The 15,000-nt window shown below is 32.5% G+C and overlaps 1 protein-coding gene across 5 annotated transcripts in view; it reads right to left on the bottom strand.

The window, feature by feature from the left end:
- Positions 1-6,683: 6,683 nt before the first annotated feature.
- LOC145280134 (uncharacterized) overlaps positions 6,684-15,000 on the bottom strand; it is a 30,728-nt gene continuing 22,411 nt past the window's right edge. For 3 of the 5 annotated variants that reach the window (XR_013868550.1, XR_013868549.1, XM_080131901.1), the window contains 2 exons: positions 12,484-12,529; positions 6,684-7,037 (listed from right to left, as the gene is read on the bottom strand). Coding sequence is in view for 1 of the 5 variants with exons in the window: in XM_080131901.1 (XP_079988027.1) it covers positions 6,887-7,037; positions 12,484-12,529 (197 nt within the window). In the remaining 4 variants the exon portion in view is untranslated. The remainder of the gene's footprint in view (positions 7,038-12,483; positions 12,530-15,000) is intronic. The other 2 variants (XR_013868552.1, XR_013868551.1) reach the window with 1 other exon arrangement.

The raw sequence follows: 15,000 nt of genomic DNA, 5'->3' as shown, positions 1-15,000 counted from the left end.
TGAACAAATACAGTAAAACATTATTTATTTCAGAAAAAAAGCAGATGAACAGACACCGGAAGTTTCAAGATGGCGCCAGCGAAATTGAAAAAGAAACAAACAAGCAAACAAACACAAAAAAAAACACACACACACAAAAAAACTTGCCCACACCATTTTAAATCTTTAAATAATCAACCATGAAATCCCCGAGAGGAGGTATATGGACGTTAGCAAAATGTTTCCTGAGTGGACTATATAATGTTTACGTTATTGCCATAATTCACCAATGAAAAATAAATTAGACTCAAAGAGCCAACGCTTAATCTTGGAACTTGATTTATAACCTACGTTTCTGTAGTCTTTAGTAAATGAACAATTTTTAATAAATACATCTGCAATTGTTTCATTTTTTTTTGTCAAGAAAAAAATTAAAAGAATCGTTTTTGGAATCGGAAATTAGGTTCAAATTTTTATGATTCCAAAAATTCCGATTTTGCTGATTCCTGATCTTGATTAACTATCCCAACACTAATTTTACGTAATAAATAATTCAAAGTGTAGCATCTGTCTTGATAGTACACTTCATCCTTTATGTCCGCTGCCGATGACGGAAAAATCCTGCTAGATTGAGGCAAGTTTTATTTTTGTTCACCTTTTTGGAGAGCTAGATTATCCAGATTAAAAACAGACCTTGTGTCTCACTCTGCCCTGGCGGCGAGACAAGTCAATAGGAACACATGTAAACTAACTCACACAAGCCCAACTAAAATGAGTCTACTTTTTGAGGCGATTATATGTGAACACTAAAAAGATCTAATTAATTTAGAATTTAGAGTGTGGGATCAGTTTCGTATATAAATTAAAAGTAAAAATGTCCTCATTTCCAGGCAATTTTGTAATTTCTATGGTTGTTCATTAAATTCTTTTAAAACGAACCCTAAGTTCAATGAGTAAGTTCATAAAACGCATACATTATTGCTTCAGAAAGTATCCCCCCTCCAAAAAATGCAGACAACTTACCCAGTGTAGCGGATTTTGGTTAAGTGCCCTAAAATGCTAGAATAGCTAGAATATAGAGGCTTACTTTACGTTAAATTTACATGTGAAACTGATCTCAATTTTATTTTGAAATTGTTTTTCATTTTTTATTCTGTTCTCGCATTACGGGCGATTTTCCAGACTAGATAAGAAAGCAAAAAAAAAAAAAAAAAAAAAAAAAATGTATAAATACACAGTGAATAAATGTTACCAAAGGCAAGCTAAGTTATTTTTCTACCTACTCGGATATTTCTTTTTTTTTTTTGCGTTTTAACTTATTTTAAAGCATTTTGTAAAGCCTGTCGAGTTAAAACCCAAAAATAAATGGTGGTTTCATTGGAGCCATATTCGAACCTCAATAATAGCTCAAAAATCGAAAATTAAACAAAGTTCGGATAGCCCCTAAGGTTTTCCTTGCGCTTAGGGAATAACCAAAAGTCACAGGGAGCAAGGTCTGAACTATGGGAGGGTGAGGAACTGTCTTAGTGCTCATCTTGGTCATTGCAATGTCTTTCTTTGATCTTCTTTGAACAACCTTATGACAAACGTTGCGCAAATCTTCCGCATCTTCAGTTCCCTGCAAATAATTGTGTGTACAAATCTCACATTGGCATCAAAATGTGAACGTATTCTTTCGATAGATACATGACGGTATTTATCCATGAACTTTTTTATTTAGCCAATTAACTCTGGTGTTCTGACTTCCTTACTACTCCCACACCTCTCTCTCTCTCTCTCTCTCTCTCTGTCACACACACACACACACACACACACACACACACACACACACACACACACAAATCTATATATATATAATGTTTTGTATCATAAATTATTTAGTATCAATTTTGAACCGACATTTTTACAAATACCATTGTCAACATCCAATCTGTAAAAGTTTATTTGAATTTGCCCATTGTCCATTGATGTACGTCATAAACCAAATACTAATTTGCATTTTTGAATTTGTTAAACAAACTACATTTTAATAAGATTTTGCAACTGGTTGACTTACCTTATAACCAAAATCCTAACATGAAAGTGTTTTCACAAAATTCTTATAATCTCATCGTGTTACTTTTGCATTGGAGATAATAATAAATTATAGGTTCGTAGAGTCAATGTGACAAGAGACAAAATATATCTTTCTGGGTTTTAAAAGGAAGGAGAGGGAGATAACACTACACAAATGGCATCAGTTATGAATTATGTATTTTTCAAAAGTAGACGTATAATTCAATAAAGGTCTAATGTTATTAGGCAGGACGCGGGTTTTTAATGCCGTTTTTTTCTTCCGATATATTTAAGATCAAAATTAAAAAGAACAAAGGATTATCTTGGAAGAAAGAGAAATCAGAACATTTACAACAGAACTGACGTAGGATGATGTTTGCAAAGAATATTTAACAGCTTCATTGTTTGTGTTCTGGGTCGGGGTAGGCAGATAGACAGACTCTTGCAGAAGAGAGAGTCGATGTAGCACAGCCGGCGCAATCCAAGGTTCGTTTATTCATTTGTAAATGAATTAAAGAAAGAAAAAACATTCTTTTATAACAAAAAAATGTTGTTTTTGTTTTAATACCAAGGGGAATAACTCTTGCGCAGACAGGAGTTTAACAAACTATTTGTGTTGTCTCCCTTACATTTCACAGTTTTTGGTTTGATTTAGGTGACAACACTATGACAGTTTCAATTATAAATGATTTATAACAGACAGCTTTGTCTTGACAGATATACGCTAATTCTTAAATCTAACGAATAAATGAAATCATCCGATAAATAAAAAGGAATGCTCATTCTAGATGGGTAATTAACTTGATGCTTGTTCACATTGGTGAGAAATCAACGCATTTCAGGTGAAAAAATTACGCACTTACGTATTATGGCGAAATTAGTCTAAATTAAAAAAAAATACGAAAAATGATCCAGTAGATGATGTATTAGAAGTATTTAAAAAAAAAAGTCAGCCATAATTACATCCAAAAATATCGCGTTTAAAGATGACACATCCTTAATTTAAATCAAGGGTTATCTCTCTTGTTTGTCATACCGAATTGGTCGCATTAACCTTCCCCATTAAAACATACAATAAAACTCGAGAATTCGATAAATTCTATTTTTACTTGTGATTAAAATTATCACAAGTAAAAATAGAATTTACCGAATTATCTTTATATATTTATCTACTGAATCATTTTTCATAATTTTGGGAACTTATATTAATTTCGACATGACGCGTTGTAACAGTGCACTGACACGCATATGATGGATAAAGGCAAATACCGTGCCGTATACGAAATGACGTCACGTTAAGGAAAAAGAAAAAGACTATAAAAAAAGGAGAGAGAGCATGTTAGAGAGGACGATTACGTTAGAGATGTTAATAACGATAGAACAAAAAGTATGTAAAATGTTTTCAACTGAAATGCATTCATATATTATTTGATTGGAATTCGTTATTGAGATGAGTATTATTTATAATTTTTATTTATTATCTTTTTAGTTGTTGTTTAACAACGTTTCGGCCAAATATTCCTCTGGCCTTCATCAGGGCCCATGGCGCAGTGAATAGAGACATTGAATCTCTATGGTTCCAGGTGAGAACTGTCTGAAGATAGCGGTTTCAATCCTACCCAAAGTCGGCCAGAGGCTTACTTGGCCAAAACGTGTTGAGACAACAACAACTATGGAAGGCAGTAATTACTGAGAATGCAGTGAGGAGATTCAGAGTTCTTATCCCGTCGCGGTTACCACTTGACGACGGCCAGAGGAATAGTTGGCCGAAACGTCGTGAAGCAACAACTACGAAAGACGAGGATAATAGTCTGCAATAAATAAGATTAATGAAATGCGTTCGTTTAAAAAATTACAATATAAACAAACCCCCTAAACGTATCACGCAAATACATAAAAATAAGCTACGTAAAACCTGGAAGTCACACACGAGATAAAACTCTGTTTTGTATAAAATGTGAGCTTGAAATTAAGAAGCAGAATAAAATATATTTCAAGCAATTTGGAAATAAGAGAAAAAGACATCAGACGCTTCATGAGGAAATATGTTTTCCCTTCCTGCAGAAAAGTGCACAAATGAGACCACATTTCAAAGCAGTGATTAAAGCATATGTTCCCACATGGAAGTTCTATAGCAAACCCCACTCTCCCCAATGGTTTACTTCTATTTGTGCAGCAGCTATTGCTCAAAGGCAGCATGCATACCACAGATTTATTTGACATAAGTCCAGTACAAATAGACAAAAGTTATAGAAGCTAGACATAATTGTAAGAAAGAATATACTGAAGCCACCAGAAAATGCATTGAAGCACAGAAATTAAGAACTCATGATTCTGAAAAATCTACAACAGTGTAGTAAATAATGGGCAATCAACGATTCTCTCACTATCCAACAATCAAGGAGTTGTTTGCACGGCAATCGAGAAGGTTAATATGCTTGCCTGTCAGTTTGCCTCCAACATTCCTTTGGACCCAGCAAACCATTCTCTCCTAGATTTTACAGAAACCACATTAGATGATCTGAAAATCACCCCTTCTCAAGTGCATGAGATAAAAAAAAAAACCTAGACACCTCAAAAGCATGTAAACCTGATCTCATGCCGGCTGTACTATTAAAAACAATGCTCCACTGAGCTTGATCCAGTTCTCTCCAAACTTTTCAACAAATGCATTAATGAATCTTGCTTTCCTGACTGCTGGAAAACTACTTCGATGATACCAGTTTACAAGAATTCTGGCAAAAGACCTAAACCATTAAATTATCACTCCATCAGCCTCCTCCCTCTTTTCGCTAAAATATTTGAGTCCATAATTAATCAAGGTCTAGTCCACCACCTTACAGTAGCTATTTACTTAGATCCTATGGGGATCAGAGCGTTGATGATTTAAAGATAAAAGCTTGGTTTTATATTAAAAGTAACCAGCCACCTCTTTCCCCATTGAACCACTTGCTCAAGATCAGAGGAGAGAGAATCAGAGAGGTCTCCGACATTGGTATATTTGCTGACGACACCACACTCTATAACAGACATGAGGGGAAAATGATTGAACACATAACCAAGGTAATGGCAGAAACCCTAGAGGAACTCCTCTAGTCTGTAGTTGAATGAGAACAAAATGGATGGTCACATTAAATGCTACCAAGACTAAACTTGTTTCCTTTTATAATTACAAGAAACCTTCTCAACCACTAACAGCTATGGCTAATGATACATTACCTAAAAGTATGTTGTTTAACATTCACGGGGAACATGAATTGGAACAGACACATTGAGGGCATTGCCAAGGCTGCTGCAAAGAAGGTGGGCTTTCTCTACCGTGTTAGAAAGTTACTTATGCCTGAGAGTATCCTGTATCTTTACAAGGACACCATTCGCATACCATGCATGGAGTATTGTTGCCACATTTGGGCTGGTGCATCTGCTATTAGTTTATCACTCTTAGACATGGTTCAAAAGAGAGTTGCCAACTTGATAGGTCCCGCACTGCCAGCTAGGCTTCAACCTCTGTCCCATCAACAAAATGTTGCATCCCTCTGCCTGTTTTACAATTATTTTAATGGTAGGTGATCCGACAAACTACAAGCTCTTGTACCCCCCTCAACGTAAATACCCCCGACAAATCCGATAAGAAGCAAAATCCCACCCCCTAAACAACAAAGATCTTCAGATGCCAAAAAGCCTTTTGCTCTAATAGTTTATTCTCTAGAACTGCTAGACTTTGGAATTTCCTTCCGGGTCCCTGCTTCCCTGATTGTACTGACATGCAGAAGTTCAAGTGTAATGTAAACTGACATCTTGCTGCTCAACTCCCTACATAGTATCCCAGCAAATTATGTCCCAGATAGTAGCCCCTTACGTTACAGTAGCACTGTGCCTTATTTGGGGTGAAAAAAAAAAAAAAAGGAAGAATTAAGTTTTTTTATAATAATTTTGGGTGTGGTTCGTGTTAAAATTCACATATACATAGGAAAGCAAGTGTTTAAAAATATTTTCAGATAAGAAAAAATGTCTAAAATGTGTGATTTCCGATTGTTCCAACATTTCAAGTTATTGCTCCCGAGCAACGCCAGTTTTATTCGCTAGTCAATAAATTAATCACACACGGGTTGACATTTCAAAGAATTCTTGACAGAGTTCAAAACCTAGTAAGAGACGCCATTTTTTACTCCCTTGCAACCTTTTTTCTCACAAACGAGATGTTGCAAGTCTGTCTTTGCTCCATCGCTATTTTCATGGCAAGCTCTAATCTGAGCTTCAATCTATAATCCCCACCCCTTGCCAAGCTTTCACAAAAGTACTCGTCTACCTACAACAATTATCAACAAGTTCACTCACTTTCAAACTGCACCTAAATCTAAATGCAAGTTCCATGAACAAAGCTTCTTTCCTAGAACTCCCTTACGTTGGAACTCTGTTCTGCTGGGATGCTTTCCAGCAGACTATAACATGGTCACCTTCAAGTCCAATGTAAACAAATTCTTGTTGAGCTGTCTCCTTAATCAAATTCTACCTAATTTCCACCAAAAACGATCACTACACTGTTGTCTCAGTGAACACCGTACACTCATTAAACCTTATCCTCAAGTAGCCTTTTGGACTTTATAAGTGGTGATTCCCTTGTCAAAAAAACAAACAAACAAAAAACCCAAAAGCAATCATACATCAATTTAATCATGATTCGGTGGTATGAAAATAAGAGTTCATTTTTTTTTTTTTACAAGGTCAGCTTCTTACATTAAATGGTTTCACGCTTTGTCTGAAGCGATTTTCATAAAAAACAAAAAAAAACATGCACATGTCTTTTATGTGGTCAATATAAGTTCCGTTTAATGGTAAGAATTGATGAGAATTAGTGAATTTTTGATTGACTTCTTTTTTTTTTTGCGAAAGGGCCATCAGGATTTCCAATATTTTCTGAAGTAGAGTTTTCGATTCTGAAACATCTGTTTTCGGCAGAAAGAATTGTCGGAGCTACGATTTCCTCCACGTTTCTTCTCACTCTGAAATAAAGGAAACAGCAAAAATATTAAACAAATATTTGCAGTGAATCGACTAATATTTGTTTACAGAAATTCAATACATGATAATTCCGTACCAAAGAAAAAGGATAGAAAATGATAAAATTTAATGATGCTAAGGCTAAACTGCTTTCCTTTAACAATTACAAAAAAAACATTCTCAACCATTGACTGCCAGGACTAATATTACACTACCGGAAAGCTTTTCATTCAAATTCTTCCACTTGCTTTTTTATTTATTTTTTTTTTTTTACACAGGAGTCACCACTTACCAAGGCCCAAAGGCCACTCGAGGACAAGGTTAATTGGTATACATTAGTCAATCATGAGTGATTATAGCATAGTAAACATTAGTGGGAATTTTGTAAATTGGATTATTTATGGGGATGGTTTATCAAGAACTTGTTTATGTTGGACTTGAAGACAATCATATTGTAGTCAGATGGAAAGCAGGCAAATGGAAGAGAGTTCCACAGGCGTGCAGTTCTAAGAAAGAAACTTTGTTCATGGAATCTGTGTTTAGGTTTAGGCACAGATAAAGAATGTGGGAAATTATTGATAGTGGTTTTGGCTAGACGAGTGTTTTTTGTGAAAGTTTGGCGAGGCGGGAACCATAAATTGGAGCTCAGGTGAGCACTTGCCATGAAAATAACGATAAAGCAGAGACGGGCTTGCAATCCCCCACCAAGCTATGAAGTTTATTTTTAACTCTGTCAATGCAGGATAAGCTGCTTCTAGCAGCTCCTGCCCAGATGTGGCAACAGTACTCCATCGTTGGCCGTACCTGGCTTTTATATAGGTAGAGATTGCATCAGGAGTGAGATATCTACTGGAGAGGTAGGAGGATCCCACCATTTTTCCAGCGACTTTGGCAATGGATTTGATGTTCCATTTCAAATCGGGAGTAAAGGTCAAGCCCAGAAGTTTGTCAAAACATGAAGCCTTCCCCAAGACGAAAAGCATCCATTTCAATTGATGCCAGATGGACATCAGTGTTGATGATGTAAAGATAAAAGCTTGATTTTAGATGCATTAAAAGTCGTGTTTTCGTTCTACACATCTGAAAACCCAATGGCTCGTTCTCCACTGTCCCCTGTGTGTGAAATCTTCACCATCTACTTCAAAACATCTATGAAAAATGCAATTTTTTTCAATTTTTTGTAAAAATTACTTTTAACTATAATTAAGTTTCAATTCGTAATTTGGGATATATTAATCTTTTCAACATTACAATTAAGGAAGTAATATTGTTTTTTTTCTTAAAATGGCATATTTAAAAAAAGTTGGAGATATTTTTAGTAGGACGGTCCCTGGAGTAAATGTGGTATTGTGGTAAGTGCAATGATTCCAGTTAAGAGTAGAATTGTCAATTTTGTTGAATTAGACCAATCATGTCCAACGACCCCTCCCCCCCTACATACGTTTGATAGTCCTACGCCTAATTTTTCATATTGTGATAGATTTTTTATATTTGGAGAATAGATAATTCAAAGCGTAGTAGCTATTCTGGCATCGATCAGTGAAAGGAGATCCTGCTAGGATGACGTATTAAAAATCTCGAACAAGAGTGCCCGTTCTGGGGGCTAGATTATCTCTGTATTTAAAACCGATTTTATGTCTTATCTGCCCTCGTGGAGAGGCAAGTAAATATCGACAAGTTTCACTTTGCTTAAAGTTGCTTGGCATTAAGATTCACGCAAGAAAAAATTTGTACGAATCAAACTGTCGAACGAATACAATTTAATTTGATTAATCCCGTTTCCAATACGGCCATCCCAAATAAAAAAGAAACCGGCGCTTTTGCATAAGAAGTCATTGATCTAAGGGAGGTAACTGTTTGGTTAAGAGATTCATTATCTTTTTTAGTTTTCAAAACACAACTCGCAGAGAATATGAAAATGCTATGAAAAAAAATGCACCGACTTTTTTTCATGTAACAAAAGTTATAACATAAAAAAAATATTGGTAAAAGTGCATTTTAGGTGCGTAAATTATAAGATTGAAATAAAACCATAAAAAATTTATGATTAATTCACATTATAAGACCCAATGCGCAAGAATAGCACAAAATTAGATAATTTGCAGCTATACTCATTAGCATAACAACAAATGAGTCTTCGTTACAAAATCTATAGTGAAAATAAATTCATGGAGATAGGATGGAAAATACTGCAATTTTCATTCAACGCACATCCACACGTTTGCGACGGGTCTGGTGTGAATGTCCGTATCATCCAGCTCAACAAAATGTTGCTGATAAACAAGACGTGCATGAAGGCAGATTCTACTTCCGATTATGTCGATGTTTACATATGTTCGCCATCAGATTATTATATGGGAATGAGGCAAGTTGAGCGGTCAGGCACTTCTGTTTACATTCTACACTCCCAACGACCCAATGGTTCTCTCTCCACTGTCCCCTGTATGTGAAATCTTCATCATCTACTTTAAAACATCTACGAAAAATGCAATTTTCCCCAAATTAAAAATTACTTTTAACTGTAAATAATTTTCAATTTGTAATGTTTGGATATATTACTAATTTCGACATGACAATTAAGTAAGTAATATTGTTTTTGCTTAAAATGACATATTTAAAAAAAATCAATCTGCCGCTTCTCTCTCAACAAACACCTGCACTTTTACCAAATATTTAGTCTTTGATATTACAAAAAAAAAAAAATCGCTGGTAAAAAAAAAAAAATAAAAAAAAAAAAAAAAACTATAATTCCTTGAAGTGACATTAGTTTCAGCAGCATCTTAAATTCTTTTTTGACGAATCTTTTAGTTAAACGGAGTTATCTCCCTTACACCAATGAATTCTTATCCAAGAATAGGAATACATCTACGTCGAATTTATTAAATAAATCGTTGGCGCAGAAAAAGTAATGTGCAGGGTAGACGATAAAATTGTCGCCCTAGAAAAAACGACATGATTCCATTTCTATTTAATGAACATCGGTTTTGTGCAGACCATCTACTAGTTGGCCAGTTGTGTTCTAGGTGTATCAGAATTTTGGAGGAATTTTTGACACCCCTAACACAAAACTGCGAATAAAATATATATACAGGGTGTCCACAAAGTCTGACTACATTATGTAGCCAGACTTTGCGGGCACCGTGTAGATTATGTTCCTTGCTAATAGAGTCAGATGGTTTTGTGGCCAGGTTCGAATCTCCCAACCAGCTGTAATCATAACTCCCTGCATTGATAGATTCCTGAAAGGATGAAACATTAATGTCCATAGGTATTAAAAAAATTATCATAGTAATAATTTTATATATATATATATATATATATATATATATATATATATATATACAGGGTGCCCATAAAGTCTGGCTACATAATGTAGTCAGACTTTGTGAACACCCTGTATATATAAAAAAAACTCGTAATTTCTCTTTTTAAAGTGGGTTTATTTTCTTTATGGAATATACTTCCAAAATAAACTATTAAAGTTGCTTAAAAAATAATAGAAATATTATTGTTTATTTATTTAAAAAAAAAAACACTGTTTAAAAAAAACAGTGTTTACAAAGTACCTGCACGCGTTCATGCAGCCATTTTTTTTACGTAATGAAATCAATTGAATTTTACGATTTAAATATTTTTCAATTTTTAAACTTTAAAAATCTATCAAAATTTTTCTATTGGTTGAATTTTTACGATATTTTCAGGGTCAATGTGAAATTTTATGCTCTTTCCAATAAATCGAATATAATATTTTAGACAAACGTTTTATTTTTAAATTCACCCCTCCCCCATTTTGAAATGTCTATTAAAATTTAAATAATTTACGCACTGAAGTTTTATATATCACAAATTGAAAATAAAAGATCAATAAATAAAATATTCTAATTTAAAACAAAAAAAGAAGTGTTTTTTGGAAATTTACCTGTAAAGTCCAAAGTGTAAAACGTTTTTTTTTAAAAAATACTTGATTTTTTTTTTAGTGGAAGCTTATATTCTGCTTATATTGTCATGTAAATATTGGACACTGACGACAATTTTTTATATTTCATTCAATGTTTTCTATTTTTAGATATTTAAAAAAATTCACTCGGTAAAGTAGAATTGAAATATATTAAATCAAAAATTCATGTATTTCTTTGAGAAAAGAAAAAAAGAAAAATTCATCGACTGTTTTTTTTTTTAAAGGCAAAAGCTTATAAGTAAAATGTGACTAGTTTTCAACTATGGGGACACATATTTCTTCACGCACAAGGCTAGAGGGCAAACGTGTGGTTTTTACATCATTCTGTCCATCCGTATTTCAAAACAAAAACAAACACTACTTCCAGCATTTCACTAACACGTAACAATGCTTATGTAATGGCGGCTTTTTCAAATAGTTTTTAAAAAAAATTCTTTTATTTAAAAAATACATGGAATTTAAAATATAAATATGGATAAATTCTTAACAATGAAGAATGGGAGTACCCATTGAATAGTATTTTTTTATAGGTAAGTGATTTTTTGGAATTTATATATGCATATATTTATCGAAGCAAGTTAAAATTAGTTGATTTTCTTTAAATCTTTTTTAAAGAAAACCAATTAAAAAAAAAACAAATATTGCATAATTTGGTATTAAACCTGTTATTTTTTAAAAATTTGGTCTTCGTTCCTTTAATTGAAAAAAAAAATAGGGCTTGAATTACATTTTTCAAGTAGTTATAAGCTAGGAAAGATAGGAGGTCAAATTATTCAATTTTTTATCATGCATTTTTAATGTTGTTTTCTGACACACCTAGTTGTGTACAAATCCCAAGAGCGATAGGAGCCTTTCTATCACATCTGAAAATGACACAATGTTCAACAAGCAAGATCGGAGATGCGCTGCTGTACAACTCATGCTTTCTACCGAGCCAAGTTATGACAAGAGGACCATTGCCAGCACCTCAAAATGCATTGCTGGATTGTTACGAATAACAGGAACATGTCCAGGGTGATGAAAACAAAATTTTGTACCACGGTTATGGTCTTTGGTGTGGTTTCAAGTTTTGAAATCGGCTTAAAAGTCAACACCAAAGTGTTCCTGGATGTGCTGAAGAGTGTGGTGATTCCCTCGTGCAATCAGGTGGTCACTGGCAGAACGTTGGGTGTGGCAGCAGGACTCGGTGCCGACCCACAAGTCCAAAGAGACCCACACTTGGCTTCAGAATGAATGCTACAACTTAGTACTCTTCTCTCACTGCCCCCCCTTCCTCCCCCGACCTGAATCCACTGGACTACTTCATTTTGTCATACGTTGAGAACATCACCAACACGACCTCCCACAACACGAAAGCCAGCCTGATCGCCGCTTTCTGTCGATGCTTGTGGAAAAGGCATGCTCCCAGTTCCACACCCTATCTAAGCGGTGATTGAGGCTGAAGGAGGCTATATTGAATAGATGTCATCTCTACTACATAATCAAGTTACCTGAATTGATTTTCTTTTATTTTCCGCAAATGCAGGACAAGAAAAACTGTAACAAAAATAAATAAATAGATAATAATAAAAATGATATAATAATAATAATGAAATAATAATAATAATAAAATAAGATATAATAATAAAATAATAAAAATAAAATGATATAATAACACTAATATAAAAATAAAATAATTAATTAATAAAAATAAAATAATTAATAAAAAATAAAATAATTAATAAAAAATAAAATAATTAATAAAAAATAAAATAATTAATAAAAATAAAATCATTAATTGATAAAAATAAAATATTTAATTAATAAAAATAAAATATTTAATTAATAAAAATAAAATAATTAATAAAAATAAAATATTTAATAAAAAATAAAATAATTAATAAAAAATAAAATAATTAATAAAAATAAAATAATTAATTGATAAAAATAAAATATTTAATTAATAAAAATAAAATATTTAATTAATAAAAATAAAATAATTAATAAAAATAAAATATTTAATAAAAATAAAATAATTAATAAAAATAAAATAATTAATTGATAAAAATAAAATATTTAATTAATAAAAATAAAATAATTAATTACGAAAAATAAAATATAAAAATAATAATAAAATAATAAAGAAATGAACATAAAATAATAATAATAATAATAATAATAAACATAATAATAATAATAATAATAATAATAACAATAATAAACATAATAATAATAATAAACATAATAATAATAATAAACATAATAATAATAATAAACATAATAATAATAATAAACATAATAATAATAATAATAATAATAAACATAATAATAATAATAATAATAATAATAAACATAATAATAATAATAAACATAATAATAATAAACATAATAATAAACATAATAATAATAATAACATAATAATAATAATAATAATAATAATAATAATAATAAACATAATAATAATAATAAACATAATAATAATAATAAACATAATAATAATAATAATAATAATAATAATAATAATGATTATTATGATGCCAAGGATAAATGTTAATTTATTTGGCAATCAACTGAGCTGAACTCAATAAAAATACTTTCAATTCATCCAAACATCAACGTTTAATATGAGGCAATAATCATTCAAAATTAGTCTGATGAAAAAAAAACAAAAAACAAAAAACAAAAACAGGTCTTTAATTAACTCTAACATGACACCGTACGATAGTGCAAAACAGTTACCTCACCTATCCTCATGTCACCCATAGAATTTCTGTATTTTATTTTGTTGCTTTTCTTATGTACTAGCAGGCCGCACAGCGTTGTTGCCCAGACGTAAAATATGCCTAAATATGATATTTTAAATCATGCAGATTTCGTATTTATTATTAAAGAGCCAATTCTCTCTATTGAGTATTATATTGTACCAATACATGATAGTGAGTTCAAAAGTAATATATATATATATATATATATATATATATATATATATATATATATATATATATATATATTACTTTTGAACTCACTACCATGTATTGGAGTGCTTTTATTAGGCTTAAAACGGCCCTAGGGAGCACCCAAGAGTTATCACGAAGTATAGACAAAAAATTTTTTTTATATCCAAGGCATAAATTTCTTTTAATAAGCACAAAAGTGTCAATTTTAGCCATTTTAACGCCAAATCCAACCCTAGGGTTGTAACCGGAGTTTTCCCGGAAAATCCGTTCTGTTACTTGTTTACTCATATCATGTTTAATGTTTGTGCAAAATTTCAAAAAATTCGAAAGTCGTAGTTATTGAGAAAAGTGTGAACGGACAAGGGTGAATTTACAGGTCCACCCTCCTTTTGTCGGAGGGACCAAAAATCATTTTACTGGAACACACACACACACACACACACACACACACACACACACACACACACACACACACACACACACACACACACACACATACATGCACACACACACACACACACACACATATGTATGTGCGTGTATGTGTGCATATATATGTGTGTATGTATGTGTGTGTATAATTATTAACTTGTGTCCCTTCGCCGCAATATTGCATCCGCGTGTTTGTTTTACAATTATTTTAATGGAATGTGTTCTAGCGAACTCGCAGCAATTATGCCTCTTCAATACACAAACTCGACAAGCAACAAAATTCCACCTCTTTACCGTTGACATTCCTAGTTGCCGGAAAGTCTAGTAGTTTTTTCTTCAAACTGAAAAACTTTAGGAATCCCCCCCCCCCTCACCCACCCACATTCCCTGCTCTTCTCACTGTAGCAACATACAGAAATTTAAATGCAATGTCAACAGATATCTCGCTGCTCAACTCCCTACATAGTGGGCTTTGTAAACATAATCCCAAATAGCTGTTCCTTACGACCAAGTGGCAACATGCCTTGTCTGGGATAAATAAAGATTAAAACAATAAATAAATAAAATAAAGCTTAATAAATCTTACGTTTTTTTTTTTTTTTTGCTTAATGCTCGCCATTTTGTAATTGAGACAACGAT

The sequence above is a fragment of the Euprymna scolopes genome, chromosome 7 (genome assembly GCF_053919585.1).
Source record: "Euprymna scolopes isolate OS-2025 chromosome 7, ASM5391958v1, whole genome shotgun sequence".
Taxonomy (NCBI): domain Eukaryota; kingdom Metazoa; phylum Mollusca; class Cephalopoda; order Sepiida; family Sepiolidae; genus Euprymna; species Euprymna scolopes.
Note: the sequence above shows the minus strand (reverse complement) of the source record. Positions and strands in the feature narration are given on the sequence as shown.